This window comes from Dysidea avara, chromosome 7 (assembly GCF_963678975.1).
Source record: "Dysidea avara chromosome 7, odDysAvar1.4, whole genome shotgun sequence".
Lineage (NCBI taxonomy): Eukaryota > Metazoa > Porifera > Demospongiae > Dictyoceratida > Dysideidae > Dysidea > Dysidea avara.
Window position 1 is genome coordinate 15,984,516 of NC_089278.1, and position 24,699 is coordinate 16,009,214.

The window sequence follows — 24,699 nt, forward strand, 5'->3', positions numbered from 1 at the left end:
CCAGCCCAGTGGCAAAATTATTTTGTTAGCTATCCAAACAAGCAAGAAGGTTTTCAAATGGGCCTAAGGGGAACCTCAAATCAGAACACAGGAACATCATCTCAGCTATGGAGCAACTGGATGTTGTGAAGAGCATTAAATCCATAGAATTAGCTTATTGTGTTGCAGGGCCTTTGAGAAGTGGCTACTCCTGAGATACACATTGGAGTTAATCCAAAAAAACTCACAGGAAAGTGGTGGCTAATTGTTGAACTCTCTCATTTAGCTTCAATGGTCGTATTCCCAAGGACCTATGTAGCTTCACTTGAGTCACTTATGTATCCATTGATACAGCCATCAGACATATTCTTACACTTGGTAGGGATGGGGTAGAACATGCATTTTGCTTGTTGCCAATTCATTCTGCTGATCAGTACCTGTTGGCATTGTATTGGAACAAAGGAACATTCGTCAACACACACACCTGCCATTTGGCTAAGTTATAATCATCTCCCAAACTATTCAATATTCTAGAAGAACTTTAATGCTGGATTCTTGGCCAGGAAGCTACCTTGATGACATGAAAAGTCAAATAATATTATGGATTGGACTTCTGCAATACATTAGTAAAATCTTCACAGCTTGGTTGTACAGTTACTGTATCACTGCTAAGATTAAAATGCTCCACTACCACACCTGCCTAATAAAGCCTTTCACTCACATTTGTACTGGTGTCACACCTTTAATTTGTTTCCAGCTGGAATGATCACAGTTTCTTGCATCTTATGTATTATACTGTCATAGCACACCAGATTGCTGTATTCAAACGGATGTATCTGGCTCATGGGGTCATGGAGCTTTCCAATCAAACCTATGGTTCCAATATATACATGGATGTCTGAATGGCCAACTATCAGCACAATGGCAAAGGAACTTATCCTGATCATTATTAGCTGCATCATTTGGGATCCAGTTTCTATCAAGAAAGAGTGCGAAATTCCAGTGCAACAATCTGGGCTTAGTCACAGTGATCAGCAAAGGCCACTCTAACGACCAAGTAATGATGCACCTTCTGTGTTGCCTGCCACCTTTTTCATATACACATTAGAGCATCCCACATAGCAGACATCTGCAGTATAGCAGTCAATACGATTATTGGATGATGTATCCAGCAGGCATACCTCAGGGGAGTTGAGTTTCCAACACTTGTCCTACTTTCCTTGACAAGCTTCTCACCCCTTCCAGTTAAACTGGACTTCACCAAACTTTCTTCAGCAAACAATGTTAACTCTAGTCCATATAAAGTAATTAAGATCATATTCAACTTGTCACTGTACTGTAGCCAAACCATTTCTTGTCACTGTACTGTCACTGCATTTGTTATTTAAACTATAAACAAGCAATTTTAAAATGCAAATATCAGTTAATGACCACTGCTGTTGGTCTTCCTTATTCTATGGGACAGGCTACAACTTGGAGTTGTTACCCATCACATCACTTGACAGACACATCATCCCTCCAATCAGCTGTGCTACTTAGCAACCACTACCTATCAATTTTTTCTCTACATCACCTTAGCAATGATAGAGAAGATCAAAGATTTGCTAACCAGAGAGTCCCTAGTGTTCTTTGAATTCTCTCACTTGAGGGAGAGTGAATTCACAGTACCATTAGTATGGTGCTTTGTGTCATCTTTCTCTAGTAGGCTAGCATTTCCATAGGCAGTAGACAAACCCCCAATAGTTATGAGTAACAATGAAGGATTTCAAGACTGATCCAAAGGGATTGATGCATATAATGCTCAGTGTAACAGGAGATGATGTATGTTCAGTCAAGGGTATTCTATCATAGCTAGCAACAAGGAGTAACCGTACAGGCTCACTATTTATCTTCAAGAATGGAATAGCTTTATACCTAGCAGTGTTTCAGCACATTTCTGGATAGTCTGGTACAACAACTATATATAGAAATACAATATCCATATAGGTACAGCAACCTCTGCAAGACAAGCTGACAAATGTTGGACAGATACTGTGTAGTAGGGACCACAAAAGTTTGGGCTTTCCTGCCCAAAGACATAATCAAACCCAAATGTGTCTTCAGAGTAAACCAAACACTCCCAACAAGTTGTTAAACTTGTTGGAATTTAACTGAATTTCCTGATAACTGACTGATGCCTTCTGCCAAGCGTAACTCGACTATGGTTAAGGCTACAGGTTTGATTTCTTCACTGTTTGATGTACGGATTTAGCTTGAGATGTGCCTTTTCACCAACCAAAGCAACTTCCATGTATGCATCATAGACTTACTTTTGTACTTCTCGTATACTCTTCTGTAATGCTATATGATGGGCTGAACGTAACTGAAAATGAAGCAGGATGGCCATATTGCTTTTCAGTAATTGATAGTCAAGATATGCATTCAACTGTGTGTAGCTGATTTGTGTCTGGTACCATTCTTTTCTTTGTTGTGGTATGCACTGGTTCACCAGTAATGAATTATGATATTTAAAAAAGTAAACAAACAAGTATAGAGAATAGTTAGAAAGTTTGCACTTGAATAGGGATCATAGAAATAAAAAGTTATGAAACAAGGGAAGTCGTCTAACATCTGCAGCTATACTAGTAGAAATTCCATGGCTATATATTAGAAATTAAATGTCCATTATAGTATAGCTGCAGGCATAAATGACCTCCATTGCTCCATAGCTTTATATTTCTGTGATCCCTCTTCAAGTGCAAAATTGCTAATACTTGTTCATTGTAGTGAGCACTGTTATAATGCTATGGTAGCTCAATGTTAATGCTTTGCAGTTGGTTGGGTCTTATTTTGTTTAGGTGGACAGTGAATGATGTTTGTCAAAGGCTCCTGGAGTATTCACACATGTATGCTCAACGCAGCAGTTATGAGGGGGGGGGGGGGGGGGTACATCGTAGAGAAGGATACTCATTCGATTGAAAGCAATTGCAAACAGGAGAATAGAGGCAGAGGCAGAATTAATACTTTGTCTACAAGATAGGCAGCATCTAAACTAAAGAATTGCCCCAGTCATAGATAGGCTTGCCTCACCCATGCAATACTTCCAACATGTAATTCATTCATAATAGCACAATGCAACTCATTACTTTTCCCCTAGCCTTGGGTGTGACACCCCAGCTCAAACATGTGCACCAACTAGATGAGCCAGTACTGTCTACCAACATCATGCACTTTAGAGTAATACCTGGTCTACTACTGAAGGGCTATAGCTGCTGTCCTCAGGAATGCCTCCATTCCAGCAAAACTTGTAAATGCATCAAGATGGTGAATTATCACCAGAGCCACCATGACTGCTCGTTCCTTTTATGCTGGGGCATGCTTTCTCTCCTAATACATGTGATAGTGTGCGTGTGCATGCACTATTCTATTTGCCACCTTCTTCTTACAGTATCTAACTAAATGTGTGCTGTGTGCTCCTTAAACATAAACTTCCATGTACATACTGTAGGATGACCTACCAAGAGCAGCTCGAGAGATCAGTATTTTAAAGCGACTACACCACCAACACATTTGTCAACTTTATGAAGTAGTGGAGACTACTCAAATGTACTACCTTGTGCTGGAGGTTAGTGAATTGTTAATTTGTTATGAAACTAAAACATGTTCGCATAAGCATAGACAAAGCTTGTATAGTATATTAGTAAGCTTTAGGCACAAAGTTGTTCCAAAGCCAAAATACATCATACCATTTTTTGTACACTTTATTTTTCTGATTAAAGGTTTTGCATGTACGCAATCAACAACTCATGTATTGTCTCTCCGTAGTATTGTTCTGGTGGTGAACTCTTTGACTACATTGAAGCCAAGCAAAGGTTAAAGGTCAGTAAATTGTATATAGTCATTTATCAGATGTACTTCATCCACTATTGTGTTGTTTAGGAGATTGAAGCAAGAAGCTTCTTTCGTCAGATCGTTTCAGCTATTCGTTATGTTCATTCTCAAGGATTTTGTCATCGTGATTTGAAGCCAGTATGAATTTATGTACCTTAAGTGTGTATATTACAACTGCTTTTGTATGTACAATCAGTTCCTTGTTATGCCAAGGTGTTGGCATATGTTGCAAAGTAGTAGAGTATTTATTGCTTTGCTTATACTGTGTAAACCCCAAATGGCATGACTTGTGGTGGTGGGTTTGGTTAAAAATAACCTTTTATTTCAAGTTGTAGACTTGCGTGTTCATGCAATTGCTGCAATATGTAAATATCTTTGTGTATTTTTACATTACATAGTTGTACATGTAAACTGTATTCGTGTATGCATCTATTTGCTGCATACAGGAAAATCTGTTGTTAGATGAACACTCCAACATTAAACTGATTGACTTTGGCCTTGCAGCCGAGCCACAGGTGTGTACATACTCCATATACATCTATTACATATTATATTTTATTGTACAAGACCTTAAGGTATTGAATATAAAAGCACAGTGGACCATTGGTTATCTAAACCCCAATGTGTCTCAGGCATTGGTAAAAGTGTTCAGATAACTAAAGCCCATTCATTTATATCCAGAGTTCTGTTGAAGTATTCTAATAGAACATACACTTGTGCTCAAAATACTCTAATAAGACAGTCTTTGTTTTTATCTGCTTTATCAGTTAGGCACTGGAGGGAGGCAAAGCCTTTCGAGGTGCATTTTCAATTTCGGATATATGAGGGTTGGTTAACTGAGGGTCTGCTGTATACTATGATTGGCTATAAATTACTTAACAACAATTTGACTGTCAGTGTAATATAGTGGCCATCTAGCAACCTTCCATTGTTGCATAGGTGTCTGTGTGGATAAGCTTAAATAAATGTGTTGTAATTTTTTAATTGTCACCCACTAATTGTGGCCATTCTTGAATAGTCAGTGTTGATAATGGTAGCCTTGCAATAAAATGGATGATCAGAAATTAATGCCAAATATTATTGTTTAGACCATTGAAGCCCCACTGGGTACACTGTGTGGTTCACCAACTTATGCTGCACCAGGTCAGCCAGCAATATATCCAGTGTACTTATAACTTTTTGTATGCTGTGTCATTTATACTGTGTACATATACAGAGTTGGGGTCATTACACTAAAAATGTAACTAGTTACATATTACTAGTTACTTTTACCATAGATCCTTTATGCGATGTAACGCGCTACAGTTACATATTACTTACTGAAAAAAGTAACGAGTTACATATTACTTGCTACTATGAGGGCTGTAGCTAGTAATAATACATATTACATTTGTTCATTACAAACTATAAAGTAAGTCCAACCTTCTAAATACAAGCTACCAGCCTACAACTACAAGTTACATGAGCAAGACACGCAGGTGTTTCTCTGGTGTCAGTATACATACTTTGTTGTTGTATCTTGGCCTCAAGGGCACTCCCCATACACTATCATTCTTTGTCCATTCCTATAACGCTATCTCCAGTCTTGTCTGGACCCAAAATGCAATCAATCACGTGCCTGGATACAATGTGCCTTAAAAGGAAGTAACGTGTTACATTCGTTACAATTTCCGGATGAAATATCCGTTACATATTACTCGCTACTTTGTCATGTAACGCATTATATTACCCGATACTGTAAAAGTGATATTATTACATAACGCGTTACCCCATACTCTGTACATATACTATAGCTAGTTAAAACACTGCCATGAAATAGCATGAGGGCGTGGGTGAGAAACTAATACAACACAAAGTGAATTCAAATGCTATATTCGGCTTGAGACCCCACAATAGTGCTATTTTTTTTTCATATTGCACAAGCATGGCGGTGCTTAACTGGTTTAAAGTACTTTCTGGTCATCTTTGTTCGGAGCGTCATTTTGTAAGCTCAAACCACATTGCTTTTCAGCCAGTAAGTGTCTATAGTACAAGTTGGAGATAAAACAAACAGATAACATAGTTTTGGCTACTTATGACAATTTAAAATGTTATGCACATGATCAACAGTACTGTACACAGTGCTATATTTTCCTTTCAGTGCTGTATGGAAATAATAGCACTTTTATTTGTTTGATCTTCACCCTCGCAAGTGCTTTATATAGAGTATTGAAAATGTGTTAACTACAACTATAAGCTGTTTTACTAATGTACTACTATTAGCGCAGCTATTTACCCTGTGTGAATGTTGTACCAACTTTTTGTTGAATAATAATTGAATGGTTTGTATATATATATTATCTGCTTGCTACAGAAGTCATTAAAGGAGGGCCTTACATAGGACCAGAGGTAATTTAAAATGTAACATATATCATAACAAACAAGTACCTACTGTGTAATACTTACAAGTATAAGGAAAAACTAGGAATTATACGTTCGGTTAGGGATTAAAATAAAAAGTAGTGAAATAAGAGAGGTCGCCTACACCTGAAGGTTTACTACTGGATATTTTATCCCTACTTCTTCCTTATACTTGTTTGTTTACTTTTTTGCAACATTATTATAACTGGTGAACCCACACATATTGCATTTAAAAAAGATTGGCACCAGGCTTATTATTTTCAATTGAATGTGTGCCCCAACTATCAATAACTGCTATAGCAAAGTGACCATTACATTTTATTTTCAGCTACGTTCAGCCCGTTACCCAACATTACAAATGAAGAACACTAGGAGAAGGACCTATGCAGTCAATCAGTTACTCACATCAAAGTAGGAAAGCCATCATGCGGTGCTACCACGAACCGACACCTTACACTGTCAGCAAAGATAGATGGGACACAAAGAAGGACACTACTAAGTAAGTCCATGAAGCATACATTGTACAAAGTGTGATATGCCAAAAGGCACTGTCCAGCCAAAGTGACATTGAACAGTGAGAAAATTAAGCCCTTAGCCATAGCTGTTATTGAGTTATGCTTGTCTGAAGGCATCAGTCAGTCAGTCAGTAAAAAATTCCTCTAAATAATTTATTTTATAATTTTGTAGCAACCTATTGGAAGTATTTCAGGTCACACTGAGGCTTGGTTATACCTAACCAATACACCATGAAACATATTGTGAGACTGATTTTAGGGTGATATTTTTGGCCAGAAATCCCAAACCTTCATGATCCCTAATATACAGTACTACTGTACTGTATGATATCTAGTTTTGCACCAGTGACAGAATCAGTTATTGGAATAATATCCCTATATTAGTTATATTTTATTCAATATATTAGTACTATGAAGTGGTGGAACAGCTGATACAGTACAAGTTTATTTTAGAATACTTGCTTATGTACACCTACAATGTTTCTACAACATGTATAGTTTTCTACATCACAACATGTTGTTGTTCCCCTTGAAATGTATTGCAACTATTATATTACACAAATAATAGTGTGTACCTCACTATATATCAATACATTAGCTATGTTTATCAGTTTTAACAATAATAATTATTTTAATTCCGTAAGTTGACTGTCAGATTATTGACATCTCATGTTGGTGCACAGAGGTGGATACAGGGGGGTCAAGGGGGGCTCTTGACCCCCCTCCAAAAATTTTTAGTATACCAAGATCGAGATACTCTAATAGAGCAGTCGCTCTAATAAAGCAGTCACAGTATTAGAGTGAGCTATTTAAGGATTTTGATGTACTTTATCAGTGATAAATGTGTATTTGGAGAGGTGGGCAGCTACTTTCAACTGGCTGTGACCTTTTTTCTTGTCTCACCTTACCAAACCAGAGACAATCTAGTGGCTCAGTTCATTTTGACCATAACTCTGGATCCACCCCTGGTACAGCATTAGAGTAAGCTTTTTATTTATTTTTATTTATTAAGGCTTTACAGCACAAGTGCTGAAGGTCTGTAGGACACCTGGTCCTACAGCCTGTTTAAAGTTGTTACAGAAAGTATGTTTGAAAAGGTGAAGAAAGGAGAAAAAAATCCATGACTGGACCTAGACAGCCTCGAAGCTGCAGCCATCTGATTAACACTTGAACACTTACAGGAGTCTGCCAGGTGGTCAGGATGTTTTTTCCTTGTCAATTTCATGTATATGTATCCAAGGAACTCTAGAGAGTGACTTATTATCTCAAAGTACCCCATGTGGAACCAAATGGATATTAGTTTATTTACCTATATCCATTGTCAGACACCATGTATACTTGGACACTTGCTCTTGTATATAAACTGCTTGATGTAATCATGTACAATACAATTGGTGTGGGCATACCTTGCATATATAGCCTGACTAGACCTCCAAGTTTGAGCCAAAAAAAATTATTTGGTTGTTGTACTAGACTCGCTGAGAGTACTGGAATTTGAGCAATGACTTTGATCCAATGGAGCCTGTCTAATCAAGTAAATGGATATCAAGACACACAGTAGTGTGTCGTGCGGCCAAGAAAGCCAGCAACCACATCGTGAGTATATTAACAGGAAGAAAGAAAACAGCTTTTTTGTTCGTGCATAGCTCCATGGCCCCTTCTCCAAAGCACACCATTTTTGCATTATAGCTGTCCCCCAGGTAGGGTACGCCACACAGCAAATTTGATTAAATTCGCAACAGCCATTTGCGAGATATTGGCGTTCAAATTTTCATTTTCATTTTTTCGTTTTTTTCTTCTCGTGCCGTATGGGGGCTTCGATTTCTTTTCACACACTTTGCAAAAATTACTATAAAATGCAAACGTGTAACTCGATTGACTCGGTCTTTGGCACAAATGTAGAGCATGTAACAGTGGATTCACATACCAAGTTTGTTGTGAATCTGAGGAATATTCAAGGAGTTATGAGCATTTATTCACGTAAAAAAATCAAACTTCTGTCACGGCTACAGTGTAAACCAAGTATAGAAATAACTTGAAAATTGGTGTGTAGATAGGCTGATCATCATAGCAGTGCCTTTTGATAGTTTGAATAGCAATAGAGTTACAGCGACAAAGTTATAAAGCAAAAACCAGGCAAGTGTAAAATTGCGGATCGAGATACTCTAATAGAGCAGTCACCGTGGAGTAAGAAAGGTGTGCAAAAAATGTTGAAAAAAACTTACCAGAGTTTGAACCAGGGACCTCCATACCTAACACCCGCATCCTTAACCACTGAACTACTGCTACTTTGGCTGATCACCTCACTTAATTTCTACTTTTTAAATGAAATTTCTAGTTGAAATCTGCTTATAATCAAATTTTTGTAATTTCATAAATCTACCAATAGAAGTACTAGATTGCTCTAGACATTCTATGTATGTTCTATTAGAAGTCCTCAAAAAATGTGCACTTTATTAGAGTATTGCAATAATATTATCAAATATTAAATCATGCAATGAAATACATTTATAAGTCTGTCTTCAATGATCATCATTGTATCTACATAGAAAAGAAGAAATGTGAGTAAAAACAAACCTCAAAGTCAGCCGTAGGCTGGTTTTGGGTTTTGGGGCCTTATAAAGTACAAAAAAAAGTGAAACCCACACAAAAACAGCCAAGCTGTGAAAAAGTGGTGCGGCCTTAAAAAGCCAGGGTGAAAAAAGTCGTGAAATCAAAGGTGTGGCAGCCAAGAAATTGCTGCAATGATGTTAATGCTAAAAAAATTTAATAATGGCTCATTGTTAAAATATATTAGCATTAACATCATTGCAGCCATTTCTTGGCCGCCACCTTTGATTCCACGACTTTTTCACCCAGGATTTTAAAGGCCACACCACTTTTTCACAGCTTGGCTGTTTTTATGTGGATTGAGGTTACCAGTCTAAAGTGACCATTACCAGAATACTGTAAAATAACAAAACGTGGAGGTTTAGTTAGATTGTATGTACACACCAACTCTCACATGATTCCATCCAGCAGTTTTTACGAGAATGAGGGTCTGAGAATGGATAGCTTACTCCATAGTCTGGTCATTCGATATCTCAAACTGACTGTGATAAAATTTACTAATTTTAGGCTGATGCTTGGGGTCTGGGAGTACTACTGTATGTACTTCTAAATGGATTCCTGCCATTTGATGATGACCACACTCCTAAACTCTATGATCTCATCATGGTGAGCTTGTATATCATGTACAACATGTGACCAGATTTTACAAAACCATTCCAAATCGTACATCAGGCAAAAGCAAACTAACACCACCAATGGATAGCTACACTACCGTACTAACCTTCAGTTCTACTCAAATTACTTGAGGCTGGTTTTAACAGACATCTTTTCTGGGTGGTGTGCAGAGCTCGAATGGTGGTTTCAGACCTTAATTGTGAAGGCCTGGCTTGGCAAGAATCAGTGGTTTACTGGTGGATGGCCTGATAATGTTGGCCAAACAGTTTTTTCTGTTGATTTCGCTGTATATCAGCCACTAACACTAAGAAGCCAGCACAGCCCTATAATCTTGTGTGTGGACTTCTGTCATGGTCTGTCTCCATTTTGAAGTATATCTCTTGTCCACCACACCACCCCACTTCCCTTTTGTGAGCACTTCTGGTACTGCTTTGCTCGTCCAACTGCTCAGATTTTCTATCTTAATTATTTGGTAGGAAACTCTACAAGCAGCTACAAGTACTGGAAGTGGTCTGAAAGGTAATAGATTGATGCATCTCTTGTGTAAGTTATGCTGACTTGAATTCTTTATTTCAAAACTTCTAATGTGCAATTTGGAATGTTTTTTCCAAAATTTCAGTCACATATGTTGTAACTGTTTGTTGTTGTGTTATACAGAAAGGAGTTTTTGATTTACCAATATGGCTGTCACGGGACAGTATCAAACTGCTTGCTCAGCTATTGCAAGTAAGTGTAGTGTGTGTATGTGTGTGTAAAGAATTAGATTCATGTTAATTTCACACACAATAAAATATCATAAATACAAATCATGTGAGATCTTCTAAGGATTGAAGCTTTACTGCACAATTGTGACTACATCTTAAAATACACTTACCCGGCAGATCCTATCACAAACTGCAAGTTATCAATTACTATATGTTGAATATCATAAATGTAGGCAACATGGGTCATCACCAAACATGATAGTACTGTATGTATCATTATAACAATGTCTTGTTCATTGATTACCTCAAGTACTGTATTGATGTCCACTGTTCCATAAAAGTTCATAAATGTAGTGTAGTGACTGTGTGTGTGTGTGTGTGTGTGTGTGTGTGTGTGTGTGTGTGTGTGTGTGGTGTGGTGTGGTGTGTGTGTGTGTGTGTGGTGTGTGTGTGTGTGTGTGTGGTGTGTGTTTGTGTGTGTGTGTGTGGTGTGTGTTTGTGTGTGTGTGTGTGTGTGTGTGTGTGTGTGTGTGTGTGTGTGTGTGTGTGTGTGTGTGTGTGTGTGTGTGTGTGTGTGTGTGTGTGTGGTGTGTGTGTTAATGTGATCTGTGTGTGCACATATGTGCATGTATGTGTGTACTATGTATGCATTCATGTATGCACCAAATGATAAAGTTTTGTGTATATTTTACTATTAAAAAATGGTATAGAAGTGGGATTTAATTGTGACCAGATTTTACAAAAATCGCACATCAGAAAATTGCACATCTGAAAAATTCAAACTAGCATCACCATTGGGTAGCTACACTACCAGACTATTGGTTTTAAGCCTCAGCAATACTCAAGGCTTGCGTTAGAGCTACAGGGGCGGCGCAACCGGTCCGGCCGGTCCGGTTTTGGCCTTACCAATATTTGACAGAGCGGGCGGTGCAACCAGTCGGACTGTCCAGCTTGGTCCTACCCAAGCAAGAACAGAACTTTATCACACAGCTGAACTATAATAAATCTGAATCGCTCACACAGCAGCTGTCGACGGTCCTGACTCCAGCCCCACCCGTTCCGAACTTCGGCTCCCACAATCGATTTTGTGTATAGCCAAATGATTGTGGGCTTGACACGTGCTGCCATGGCGATGATGCGTTAATGAATTTCTCTCTTTCCTTCGGAGAAGAAAGTGGTATTCCACCCATTCCTGAGCTTCCTCATCATCCTAAAGAAATAGAAATTGATTTACAGAAACTTGCTACTGACTTTATAGGAGATTCAGAACTTAGGTTAAAAATCTTTGGAAAGCCTAAAATTGATGCATGTATTTGACTGAGTTATTGTATATTAGTTACTGTGTACTTTGTAACATAGACAGCAGAACTCAAGCGGTGTATTATGCAATATTAATGACGTGAGCTACAATAATGGGTACATTTATGCTATACATTTAAAGCTATATTTCAGTCAGAAATGCCCCAAAATTCAATCTTCTGGCACTTAATTTTCAAAATTTTCCTGGGGGGGCATGCCCCCAGACCCCCTAGAAGGAGAGCATGCTTTGCATGCTCTGAGTGTGCTTCACACACTATAAGTGTTTACCCACAACACCTCCACCTTTTAATCTTCCACTGCATAAATGGCCTGACCAATTATTGATTGCTTGTGCTACCTCTGAGCTACCTTTTATGAGTGGTATGGCAAGCTCAATGCTAATTTCTGGCCTTGGTAAGTGCACTGGTGGATGGCTTGCCAATGTATTCTGCAGCATATCAGCAATCAAAGAGCCAAGCACAGCCCTGTAACTTTATTTCTGTACTTTATTGTGGTCCCCATCCATTTTGAAGTCCAATTGTTGTCCACCCCACCACCCCCACTACTCTTGGCAAGTTATATTATATAATGGCTTGAATTCTTTTTAACCATTTACTTCAAAACTGTTTTATTACTGCTCTAAATAGACCGATCCTACTCGTCGCTTGAAGGTTTCCGACTTACTCAACCATCCCTGGATACTTAAGAACTTTTATATGGCTGTTGACTGGAGTAGTCGAATCAATGTAAGTATATACTTTACTAACATTCCAGTGTCAGTACTCACATGTAGTGATGTTTACAATTTGTGACTGTGTATAGCCTCCCATCACCATCAATATTATTGAATAATGGAGTAGTCCTTGTAGTTGCTAACACTAGAGGTCTATGGTCTAATAATACAAGTGAACATAATCAAATGTATATCCATTGTGCAGCCATTTCTTGTCATCACCTTTGATTTCACAACATTTCATCCAACCTTTTGAAAGCCACACCCTTCTTAACAGCTAAGCTTCTTTTATGGGCAATTGTTATGCTGCAATAGAGCAACATATTGCAGACACTGTGGGAGCATGCTGATGTGTTCAACATGTTCTGTCTAATTTTAGGACCACAGACAAGTATTAAGATGTACACATTTTTGAAAAGTTCCACTTTTAATTCATGGAAAGGTGTATCAAGACTACATTTTATTCACAGAAACAACTTTTTTTCTTCTTGCTATCCTATCTATCTCAATGTAGGTATCGGAAATGGATGATGAATGTATTACTGCTATGACTAAGTACTATTGTATGACAACAATGGAAACAGAAATGAAAGTGAAACAGGTATGGACACAGGTATCTATAGACCACGATCACAATGAACTTAATTTTTTTGAGAAGGTATATGATGATCTTTTGTCTTGACTTTTTATCTTGCATATGGGTCTGACTTGTATCACTATGTTGTACCTGTGCAAAATCTCAGCCTCCACTTGAATCCCAAAATTAGAAATTGTATTGTGTAATGTGTTGAACATCATTCATATGAACCTTTTGTACAGTGGGAATATGGTCCTGTCACATCGTTGTACCTTATTCTACTAAATCAGAAGTTGAGTGGGAAGTCACCAACCATCATTTCATCTCCAATGTGAGTGTTATCTTTATTCATACTCTAGTGTTGTACATATATAGTAGTAAGTGAAAATTTGTTGTATGAATGTGGCATTAAACTAAAACATTGTTGAAACTTGGGGCTCTTCCTTATACTATTCCTATTGACATGTCCCTAATACACTGCACACATGCGTACAAGTACACACTATACACGCCTATGTTACAAATGTATGGGCTACAATGGCAAAATGAACCCATTTTCATTGTTGTCAGCAATCCCTGTTCATTAAGTGTTAGCTAATGGTAAGCAGTTACCATACTGTAGCTTCTGGCCGTCAAGCTGTTTTCACAGCAGTAGTACAAAGCAAGAAGGGATTGTAGTTAATTGACAAGAACCATGCTAGCAAATGAGTCAAAATAGGGATTTGTGATTTGGTTGATGTAACCAGAATTCTTAATTTAAGAATTAACTTGTTAGACAACTTAAAGTCTTTGTACTGATGAAAACACATACCTCTACCTAAACATATGCATAAACTGGCTGTGATGTACATTACATCATATATACGTGTGCTGTGGTGAACCAAACACAGCCTTTGATGAAAATTCTTTTATAATGCCAGGCCAATTTTGATAGGTATGTGGCCTCTCATCTAGGTACTAGTTTCCTGAAAACTAATTATGTGTGTGTGCACACCTGTGAAACTTAATACTTCTCATGTGTAAGTATACAGCTGGACATCATCTTGCATTATATGTTTACTAATATAGCCATAAACAAAGTAGTGATGACCAAAAACCAAAGAGGACTGTATTAACATCTCTGGCACCTAAAAGGAAACAGCCTTCATTGAAGGGACCTAGTCCACTTGAGACATCAGCATCAGCACAGGTATATAGTCAGTATTTCTACTACATACAATACAAAGATAAATATTGTTTGTATATAATTCAGTATATAATGTACAATAATCACAGTAGAAGATAAACATGTTTCAATCTGGTGTGTGCTGTCTTACTTACTAGGCATTTATTTTCTTGACTGATAAATTAACATCACTATATTGTAGAATATATTGAAATAGACTGAGAACTTGTATTCAAGTCCTAACTGTAAAAGGGGTGCAGCCTTCCAAGTATGAAAAAGTGTGATATCAAAAGTAATGGCCAAGAAATGCTGCAATGATATTACATCAGTATCACTGCAGCTATTTCTTGGCCACCACCTTTAATTGATATCACGTCTTTTGATACTAACCTATTTTTGGAAGGCTGGGAAACATTGGATATGCTGTAGATTCATATACAGAGATTTACTGTGTATGTTAACATCTTCTTTACATTATGTTGGTTCAAATTTGCATCGCAGTTGTAGTGAATTTTAAGAAGTATAGAAAGAGAGAGGAAAAGAAGTGGTGTAACATCTAATAAATTTAAAGATGGAGAATATGTGGTGCATACTGTACAGTAAAACTCTACATGTGCCATGTGCAGTTCATGTAATATGAAGGTTGTGGTATACCTACAGAAACCTGTCTATGTGAATTGTGAACCACCGACCATCAAGCTTGCTACTAATGAAAGTGTGGTGGACAGTAGTGAAGATGAGGTACCTGGCTCCCCGGCAACTCCTCGGCGTAAGAAGATCAGTGTTGGTATGCCAATACACCCTCCAGAGGGAGAGATCACCAACCTGAAGATTCCTATCAATAGACGTGTGGAAGAAATAAAGGGTACGTTCAGTAAGCAAGAAAGAACTTGTCTTTTACTATACATTACATGTATGTGCACTGTAATGTTATAAGTCAGTGCAATCGAGTTTATTATGTTGTCATTTCAAATGTCTTTTTTAAGCTGCTGCTATTGGGAGGAAGTCACACCATGAGCTCTTAACTGACACTGAAGATATCTTTGGAGCGTTATCAATTCTGTATGTACATGTTGTGCTGTGTTGTTTTTGAGATGAACAGGTAACCAGGAGCAACTATGTACAAAAAAAGCATTTTGCTGTTTACAGTAATACATGCTCTCTTGTCCATATTATTTGGTGCACTCTTCACTGACCAACTTATTTCATAGTCTCGCGTGCCAGACGGTTTGTGTGGGGGCGGCAAATAAACCATCTGGTCACTGTTGCACACTTTCCGTGAACTCACTGGAATGCAATTAGATTACATCACGGCATTGTTTTGCGCCAAGGATGATGCAATAATCGTTCCAATCACCTCTTTGAGCAGACTAAGACAATAATTGTACTGGTAATGTCCTGGTGACGTATTCGAAACATTACTGAACGTCTTCCTCGACAATTCTGTCGTTTCACAAATCCATAGCGAACCACGATCGTTCTTATACGAATGCTTTTAAGAGCCCTGTACTAGGGAAACAAAGATCCTAAGCCCATGGCGTTGTTAAACTTTCGAAAAAGTGATCTGTAGCCGAGATTCAGTTCTTTATTACACTAAGAATTTGAATTATTAGTGGTTGTTTCGTCACAGAGTGCGCGAAGCGATCTGATTGGCTCTGCCAACATTCCGGCAGTGGTCCTGGAATGTGTGCAACAGTGACCAGACGGTTTATTTGCCGCCCCCACACAAACCGTCTGGCACGCGAGACTACTTATTTCACATCAATCCTTGTTGATGTAGTAATACTCATGTTCATTGATCTTATTACAGGGAGGCCAAGTCCTGTGATCAAGGGTTGGATCGTCTTCATAAAAGACGAAAGTCATATGATCCAAAGGTAATACCATTTATAAACCTCTTAACCGCTGTGCTCAGTGGTACTTATGCTATTCAGCTTGCTTGCTCATGTTAGCACACATCACTTAGAGAAGCCGGTGTGGCAGCAAGTGTGTAATAATTTAGACAGAAACCAGAATGACACATCTCTTATCATATGTATGCATTTGAAACTCTGTTGTTTATGGTTGGAATTTAAGTGCAACCAATCTAGACAGTTATATCCAAGACACTACCATCACAATTTGTTTTTCCATAAACGTCAAAAGTTTACCATGACTAGTAAAGTTTGGCAAATTTGGTGAATCAAACCAAACTTTATATGCCAATTAGTTATATTTTATATTGTTCAATATTGATAGCGTGGTAAATTCACCAAACTACCAACCTGCTTCACATGTTGATTCGCCAAACCTTCTCAGTAAAGTATCAATATACCTTAATAGAGCATCCAAGAAATCAGGCAGCATCCTGAATCTTTATGATGACAGTCTTACATGTGAAATCTTTCCCACTATCTGTAGAAAAAAAAAAGAAGCAAAACCCCACCTTTGATATCACATCTTTTCCATGTTAGCCATTTAGAGACCACACCCATTGACAGTTCAGTTGTTTTAGTTTCAATCAATCAATCTCTATGTTTGGCATTAGATGTTTGCATTTCCTCATTTCAACTGAATCAGTGGTATTTAAATTTGTTTGTAGTTTGAAAAAGAAAAATCACGAAGTGCTCAAGGTGGTACCACACTCTTATCCAAGATAAAAGCAGCAATTAGAAGACCTTCAGTTGACCAAGAACCACGTCATGTAAAGGTACAGGCACTGCTATTGTAGTCAGTATAGAGGGGTTGTTCTTGTGTTAGGGCCACTTTAGTGTTTCTACTACCTCACTAAAGCCAGCTGATGAAGTGATGGAAGAGTTAATTGAGGTTCTTGGTAGCAAGAATGTCACTTTTAAAAAGAAAAAGTGAGTATAACTGTTGTATAGATGCATACTACGTTATTGTTTGACTTGTGGCTACATAATATTTTAGTACTAGCAGCTATTAGATACATAATAGTACTACCTAGTCTGTCATGTGGCCAAGAAAGCCAGCACACCACACTCTGAATGTTTTGCAAGTACATGCATAAGTGCTCCATGTTCTCTTCTCCAATTGAAATTTGCACTGCAAATGCCCTCCATCTTCAGCACCCCCAGGGGTGTAGCCAGATGCCAGGGCCTAGTTTTTTTTATAGCAAGTCAATATATAAGGAAGACATATCTTATAGTGTGCTTATAGTCCTAGGGGGGTCTGGGGGCATGCATGGTATGATTATTAATATACTGTGACTGTAGCTATATTGATTTTGGATTTTTGAATTTTATGGCTTTCTGTTAACTACATACCACTGAGCACCCCAATAATTTTTTGCATTCATAAAATACAAGCCCTCAAAGTATGACTTAATTTCTTCATCCCCCACTCCCCATTTATTTTGGGAGGCATAATTTATCTCTTTTCACATACTTTTACAAAAATTTATAAAATGTAAATGCATAACTTGACTACCTTTCAATAAAGTTGGTGTACATAAAAGGCCTAAGTAGTCTGGTGCAAATCCGATAAACATTAACAGAGTCATGGACAATTATTTCCATGAAAGGAAGAATTAATTTTGTCATACGTACCTACTGCTTATGGGAATCCCAATCTGTCTATAGAGTAACCATTGTAACTCAACCTTGTATGGTTAACAGAAATTGGTGTGACATCTATATATAAAAACTGTGGGGTCAAAATGCTCTAATGTAAGAGTAACCATGAACTGAGAAAGTGTAGCCTCAGTGTAGGGAAAAAATAACCTCCACACTTGAACAAAAGCAACTTAATGTCAACAGTTCAGGTTATTTATTTTTTGCCTTATAATTTTAGCTTAAATCTACTAGTAAGTTAATAATAAAATTTCATAATTTTGCCAGTAAGAAATATGGAAACATTCTACGTATGTGTATTGTACTGTATTTATTGTATTGTATTGTATTGTATTGAAAGTCCTCAAAAACTAAGTCTTCTGTATATTATACCAAAAGCAGTCTAGCTGTGAAAAAATGTGGCAGCCTCAAAGGGTGAAAAAAGTTGAGAAATGCTGCAATGGTGCTAATGTGTAATGTCAATCATATTAAATGACCGCTCATGACATTAACATCATTGCAGCTATTTCTTGGCCGCCACCTTTGATTGGCTATTTCTTGGCTGCCATCTTTGATTATTTAAATCCAGAAGACCACATCATTAAATTATGGCTTGGCTTTAATATATCTACCAGCTTTTAAATGAGATTGTTTCTACAGTTACAGTCTACGCTGTCAGGAAGTCAGGAGAGGAAAGCCTGTACAGTTTGAATTAGAAATTTGTCAATTCCCTGACATGGATTTAGTTGGTAAGTACCATGTACCACAGTATTATCCTTGCTTTAACAAGTGTAAAATGGAACTTAACTCTTTCACAATTCTAGGTATACGTCGCAAGCGTATGAAGGGTGACACTTGGGAGTACAAGAAGATCTGCGAAGAGATATTTAAGAAAGCCAAGTTGTAATTCAATAACTATAACACAATTTCTACAGTTTGTTACTTTTTGTGTTTATTTTATATATGTATCACTTTTGTGTATGGAACATAAAGCATGAGGTGCTGCTGAGATGTCTACAGTATGGTAGTAGTAGTGTATATAGCATAGCAAAACTTAATTTTCTTTTAGCTTCTCCCTGGGGTCCTAATTAGTTGTGGTATTTGGACACCTTCAGACATAAAGATACTTTGTTCCTTCCACTGTCTTTCTGCTTGCAAAGCTTTTTATCACCCCACTGAATTGAGTATTCAACTATAGACTGCAGTGATATTATGTATAAAAGTGGTGTGGTGAATGCAGGTTTGTCTTCCTTCACCTATTAGGTGAGCAGACTTATACCATGGCTACTCAGGATTTGCCTGATATATATACTCATGCCCTCGGGCATATATATCAGGCAAATCCCTTGTGGCCATGGTATAACTATCTTGACCCTCTGAGTGCTCAAGTAGTGATAAAGTACAAACACGGTGTTGCTTGGAATGTGTATTGCCTGTCATGATGGAAGTACTACAGATTACACCAAGTATGTGACACTATCATTTAATGTACGTGCATGATGTACTAGTTTTACAACCTATAATGGCAACTCCCTTCCACCCATGTAGAAAACTGAATCCAAGACTAAAAGCGCAGAAAAGGTCTAAGCACAACTTGCCTAGTGGTCCCAACGCTGGTTCACAGGGCAATAGTTGTTTTGCAAAATTTATCAGCTGATGATATTACAACATGTGTGTATGTGCGCATCTGGAACAATGCTTAGTTATTGAATAGTTATATTTGTCTGTCCCTGTAGAGGTAATAGTACAAGAACACCTAACATTGAAGATCATGAGAACACTGTTGAAGAATCAATAAGGTACAAAGCTGTATATTTGTTGTGTTGCATTCAGTGTCTTCCAATTGTACTAATGTTACTAGGTTAGATCTACAACAGAACTCAGAAATTCAATTTCTATGTGAGCATGCTGCCTTTGGCACTTATAAGTTCTGGTTAATACAATCCTTTAATCTGTTCTTCACATATAACAGTGAGGATGCGTACAATATAGAAATAAACACGTTACCTATCTGACACAATATTGTGAGTGATACGTTGGTGATTTTTGCTTGGTGATTCACACCCATAACAACAGTATATTTGTATAGCGTATGGAGACATCATGGACCCCATATATATTATACACTATGCATAATTATTGTATGAAGTAGTAAGATGTGTACTTTAACAATAACTAGACAAAATCAGAAATAACCAACACAAAAATAGCTACATATATAAAATAAAATATAGTATAAAAGTATTAAACTTTAGTAATGTGAAATTAAAGTTAAGTAATCCAATTACAGCTTAGCCTTCTTAAATATCTCATCACAGATCTTCTTGTACTCCCAAGTGTCACCCTTCATACGCTTGCGACGTATACCTAGAATTTGTGAAATACAATAGTAACCGAAACAAAGTTGAGTCAGTTAATGTGAAAGCATTATAGTAATATTGTGGTACAGGGCACTTACCAACTAAATCCATGTCAGGGAATTGACAAATTTCTAATTCAAACTGTATAGTTCTTCCTTTGCTACTGACTTCCTGGCAGCGCAGACTGTAACTGTGAAACAATCAATGTTTACATTAAGGAGCTGTTGAATACATACACACTGTAATCCCTTAATGTACACACACAGTGGGTATGGTACGAGTTTAGTTCCATTGCACATTTGTACCTAACAGCTACAGTCAATCAACATTATCATACAGTACAATAGTACTGGATCATGAAGGCTTGGGCTTTTCTGGTCAAAATTATCACTCTAAAACCAGCCTCACAATACCTCCATGGTGCCTTGGCAGCATCGATGAGGTACAAAAGAACATTCAGTATGACCTGAATGCTATGAAATTTAGGAAAAAAAAATCTATTTAGTGTGATTTTCTACTGACTGACTGTCTGTCTGATGCCTTCAGACAAGTGCGACTTGATAACAGCTAAGGCTATGGGCTTGATCTTATCACTGTTTGACGTCACTTCAGCCCTACTGGTGCCTTTTGGCATACCCCAGTATGTACAATGCATTTACCTGTGTCCTCCTTTGTGTCCCATTTATCTTTGCTGACAGCACAAGGTATTGATTTGCAGTAGCTCTGCGTGAGGCTTTCCTACGTTTGATAAGAGTTTTCATTGTGACTGGATTGATTGCAGAGGTCCTTCTCCTAGTGCTTTTTGTTTGTAACGCTATGTAAAAGACTGAACACAGCAGAAAAGGCCACTTTGCTATTTCAGTAATTGACAGTTGGGGTGTGCGTTTAGACAAAACAATAAGCTTGGTGCCATTTCTTTCTGGTATGCTTGGGTTCACCAGTCATAATTATGGGGTGCCGTTTGTACCAAAATTGTACAAAAATGCCTTATTTATAAACTATAACCATACTTTATAAATCAATGCACTACTTTATAAATCATGAACATATACTTTATAAATCATATGCATGATTTATAAACCATATACCTGATTTATAAATCATTGACATACTTTATAAACTATAACATTGATTTATATAAATTATACATGTGATTTGTAAACTATAACACTTATTTGTAAAGTATAAACACTGATTTATAAATTATAATATTAATTTATATATCAATATACTACTTTATAAATCATGTGTATAGTTTACAAATCATGTGTATAGTTTATAAATCATACACATGATTTATAAATCAATAACATACTTTATGAACCATACATGCATAATTTATAAATCATCATTATGATTTATAAATTGCACATGTCAGATTAATAAATCATAAGTATATTTTACAAACCATCATCATGAGTGACTTAGTTTGGTTATTGTTGTATTTTATAAATCATTGTCGTGCTTTATAAATTTAACACATACTTTACAAATCACATGTACAATTTACTTTTGTAAACTAATACTATGATATATAAATCAATAGTGTAATTTAGTAGCCATATGTTGTTGTTTAGTATCGATAGTTAGAATTCATATCAATATTGCTTAGATGTGCATCAAATGGAAAGCATTTGTGGCATGTGATCCAGCACAGGATTCAGCACACTTAGTACAAGCTTTGGCAGCTGTTGTGAGCACTTGCACTAATGAGAGCAACCCGGCAAAGTGGAGTATATCACCATTACCAATGCCCCTGCCAGTGGTCCCACCAACTATGCCACTGTTGTCACCAATTATGCCACTGTTGTCACTGACTGGCTTGAGCCCAAATCCTACACCGTGTAAGAGTAGCCAGCAAGAGTGGCATAATTAGTGGAATTACTGGCAGGGGAGTTACCCATGACGGTGATACTCCACTTTGCTGGGTTGCTCTCATTAGTGCAAGTGTTCACAACAGCTGCCAAAGCTTGTACTAAGTTTGCTGAATCCTGTGCTGGATCACATGCCACAAATGCTTTCCATTTGATGCACATCTAAGCAATATTGATAACTATCGATACTAAACAACAACATATTGCTACTAAATTACACTATTGATTTATATATCATAGTATTAGTTTACAAAAGTAAATTGTACATGTGATTTGTAAAGTATGTGTTAAATTTATAAAGCACGACAATGATTTATAAAATACAACAATAACCAAACTAAGTCACTCGTGATGATGGTTTGTAAAATATACTTATGATTTATTAATCTGACATGTGCAATTTATAAATCATAATGATGATTTATAAATTATGCATGTATGGTTCATAAAGTATGTTATTGATTTATAAATCATGTGTATGATTTATAAACTATACACATGATTTATAAACTATACACATGACTTATAAAGTAGTACATTGATATATAAATTAATATTATAATTTATAAATCAGTGTTTATACTTTACAAATAAGTGTTATAGTTTACAAATCACATGTATAATTATATAAATCAATGTTATAGTTTATAAAGTATGTCAATGATTTATAAATCAGATATATGGTTTATAAACCATGCATATGATTTATAAAGTATATGTTCATGATTTATAAAGTAGTGCATTGATTTATAAAGTATGGTTATAGTTTATAAATAAGGCATTTTTGTACAATTTTGGTACAAACGGCACCCCATACATAATAATGTTACAAAAAAAGTACATATATCCCTAATTCAGTCATGGCCATAGACTGAAGTAGGGATTAATGTCCACTAGTATATCTTCACGTGTAAGCAACCTCCCTTGCTTCCCTACTTTTTTATGATCCTTAAAATTCTTAATAATATTTTTCCTTGTATAATCTATTACTGTGACAATACTCACTTTTTCCTTTTAAAAGTGATTTTCTTGTTCCCAAGTACCTGAAGCAACTCTTGCATCACTTCATCAGCTGGTTTCAGTGATGTAGTAGAAACACTAAAGTGGCCCTATAACACAAGAACAACCATGCTCTATACTAGCTATGTTAGCAGAAACATGTCCGTACCTTTACACGACGTGGTTCTTGGTCAACTGCAAATGTTTGTTCCTTTGAAGGCCTTCTAATTGCTGCTTTTATCTTGGATATGAGTGTGGCACCACCTTGAACACTTTGTGATCTTTCTTTTTCATACTACAAACAAGTTAAAACCATCGATCATTAAATGTCCAGAGCTTGGCAACTGGCCAAGTATGAAATTCCTAGAACATGGCTGTTAAAAATGAGATCAAATGTGACAGCCAACAAACACTGTAGTGATACTAACGTCACTAAATTTATTACAACTTTCAACTTTAGTCATTTGGAAGGCTGCACTCTTACAGATCAGCTGTTTTAGCTTAGATGATCATTTTTAAACCATGTGCGTGCCTGGTTTACTGAATTTGTTTTTGTAAAAGTGTGTGTGTACCTATCTACCTACTTATGTATGTTTGTCCGTATGCATCCACATGAGTAAAATCATTAAATGGTAAAAACAGCTTTTAGGTTTAAGAAGTAAAAGCAAAATGAAGTCTGTATTAACCTACGCACTGGTAAACTTTGCTCTGGGGTGGTGTCTTTTCAACAGTTTGAAATATGGGTGTGGAAACTCTCCTCAGACTTAGTGAATTACCTTCCCTTCGGGTTTTACAGGCATTTAACAATTGAGAAACAACAGTGCAGGCCTCGTATACTACCAGGAATAGCCTATCCCTTCGGTTGGAAAGGGGACGTATTCCCAATGTATGCAAACAAAAACGAAGAGCAGCTTTGAGGCTTTGTCGAGAGAAATTATGGGAAAAACACACTATAGTCAAACTATAAAACAGTTTAGAAGATACTTTTGTGCGTAATATGTTATTAAAAGCGGTTTGTTTAACAAGTGCTTCCTTAGCAATGCATAGCAATGTAATTGAAGAATTACAAAATTTTCATGGATTACAAAATCCGAGAATTACAATAAATTGTGTATTATTGCACAACATAATAAAATAGTTGGTTAATTACAGATGAGTTACATAGTTGGTTAATTCCAGATGAGTTAGCTAGCTGCATGGTGTTTGGTTTATAGAAGTAACACAACATCAACTTGTTGTATATGAAAACTTTAAAGCCGGCAGCTTTAAATTCTTTCCCTTTTCTATAGGCAGTACAAAACAGAACAAAGTCTTAACCCTTTGAATTCGGTAAGCCTATATTTAGGCTTGACACATACCTCTATACAAACTAAAATAATTAACTTTGTAAGTATTAATGATAGAAAGATCCCACAGCCACTACATTACTCACCATCAACTTCATGATA

At 36.9% G+C, this 24,699-nt stretch overlaps 2 protein-coding genes across 3 annotated transcripts in view; one reads left to right on the forward strand and one right to left on the reverse strand.

The window, feature by feature from the left end:
* LOC136261496 (maternal embryonic leucine zipper kinase-like) overlaps window positions 1-19,027 on the forward strand; it is a 30,998-nt gene extending 11,971 nt beyond the window's left edge. The window contains exons 5-23 of one of the 2 annotated variants that reach the window (XM_066055502.1): window positions 3,467-3,583; window positions 3,784-3,837; window positions 3,898-3,987; window positions 4,296-4,364; window positions 4,938-4,992; window positions 6,203-6,237; window positions 9,882-9,980; window positions 10,647-10,715; window positions 12,640-12,738; window positions 13,240-13,326; window positions 13,545-13,633; window positions 14,371-14,491; window positions 15,128-15,341; window positions 15,454-15,529; window positions 16,278-16,344; window positions 17,049-17,156; window positions 17,207-17,310; window positions 18,679-18,767; window positions 18,843-19,027. In XM_066055502.1, the coding sequence (XP_065911574.1) occupies window positions 3,467-3,583; window positions 3,784-3,837; window positions 3,898-3,987; window positions 4,296-4,364; window positions 4,938-4,992; window positions 6,203-6,237; window positions 9,882-9,980; window positions 10,647-10,715; window positions 12,640-12,738; window positions 13,240-13,326; window positions 13,545-13,633; window positions 14,371-14,491; window positions 15,128-15,341; window positions 15,454-15,529; window positions 16,278-16,344; window positions 17,049-17,156; window positions 17,207-17,310; window positions 18,679-18,767; window positions 18,843-18,925 (1,725 nt within the window). In that variant the 3' untranslated portion in view covers window positions 18,926-19,027. The remainder of the gene's footprint in view (window positions 1-3,466; window positions 3,584-3,783; window positions 3,838-3,897; window positions 3,988-4,295; window positions 4,365-4,937; window positions 4,993-6,202; window positions 6,238-9,881; window positions 9,981-10,646; window positions 10,716-12,639; window positions 12,739-13,239; window positions 13,327-13,544; window positions 13,634-14,370; window positions 14,492-15,127; window positions 15,342-15,453; window positions 15,530-16,277; window positions 16,345-17,048; window positions 17,157-17,206; window positions 17,311-18,678; window positions 18,768-18,842) is intronic. The other variant, XM_066055503.1, reaches the window with a different exon arrangement.
* Window positions 19,028-20,133: 1,106 nt separating this feature from the next.
* Window positions 20,134-24,699, reverse strand: part of LOC136261624 (maternal embryonic leucine zipper kinase-like) — a 36,316-nt gene continuing 31,750 nt past the window's right edge. Inside the window, exons 20-23 of the mRNA XM_066055650.1 lie at window positions 23,421-23,546; window positions 23,258-23,361; window positions 20,477-20,568; window positions 20,134-20,385 (exon numbers count right to left, since the gene is read on the reverse strand). Of these exons, the coding sequence (XP_065911722.1) occupies window positions 20,303-20,385; window positions 20,477-20,568; window positions 23,258-23,361; window positions 23,421-23,546 (405 nt within the window). The 3' untranslated portion in view covers window positions 20,134-20,302. The remainder of the gene's footprint in view (window positions 20,386-20,476; window positions 20,569-23,257; window positions 23,362-23,420; window positions 23,547-24,699) is intronic.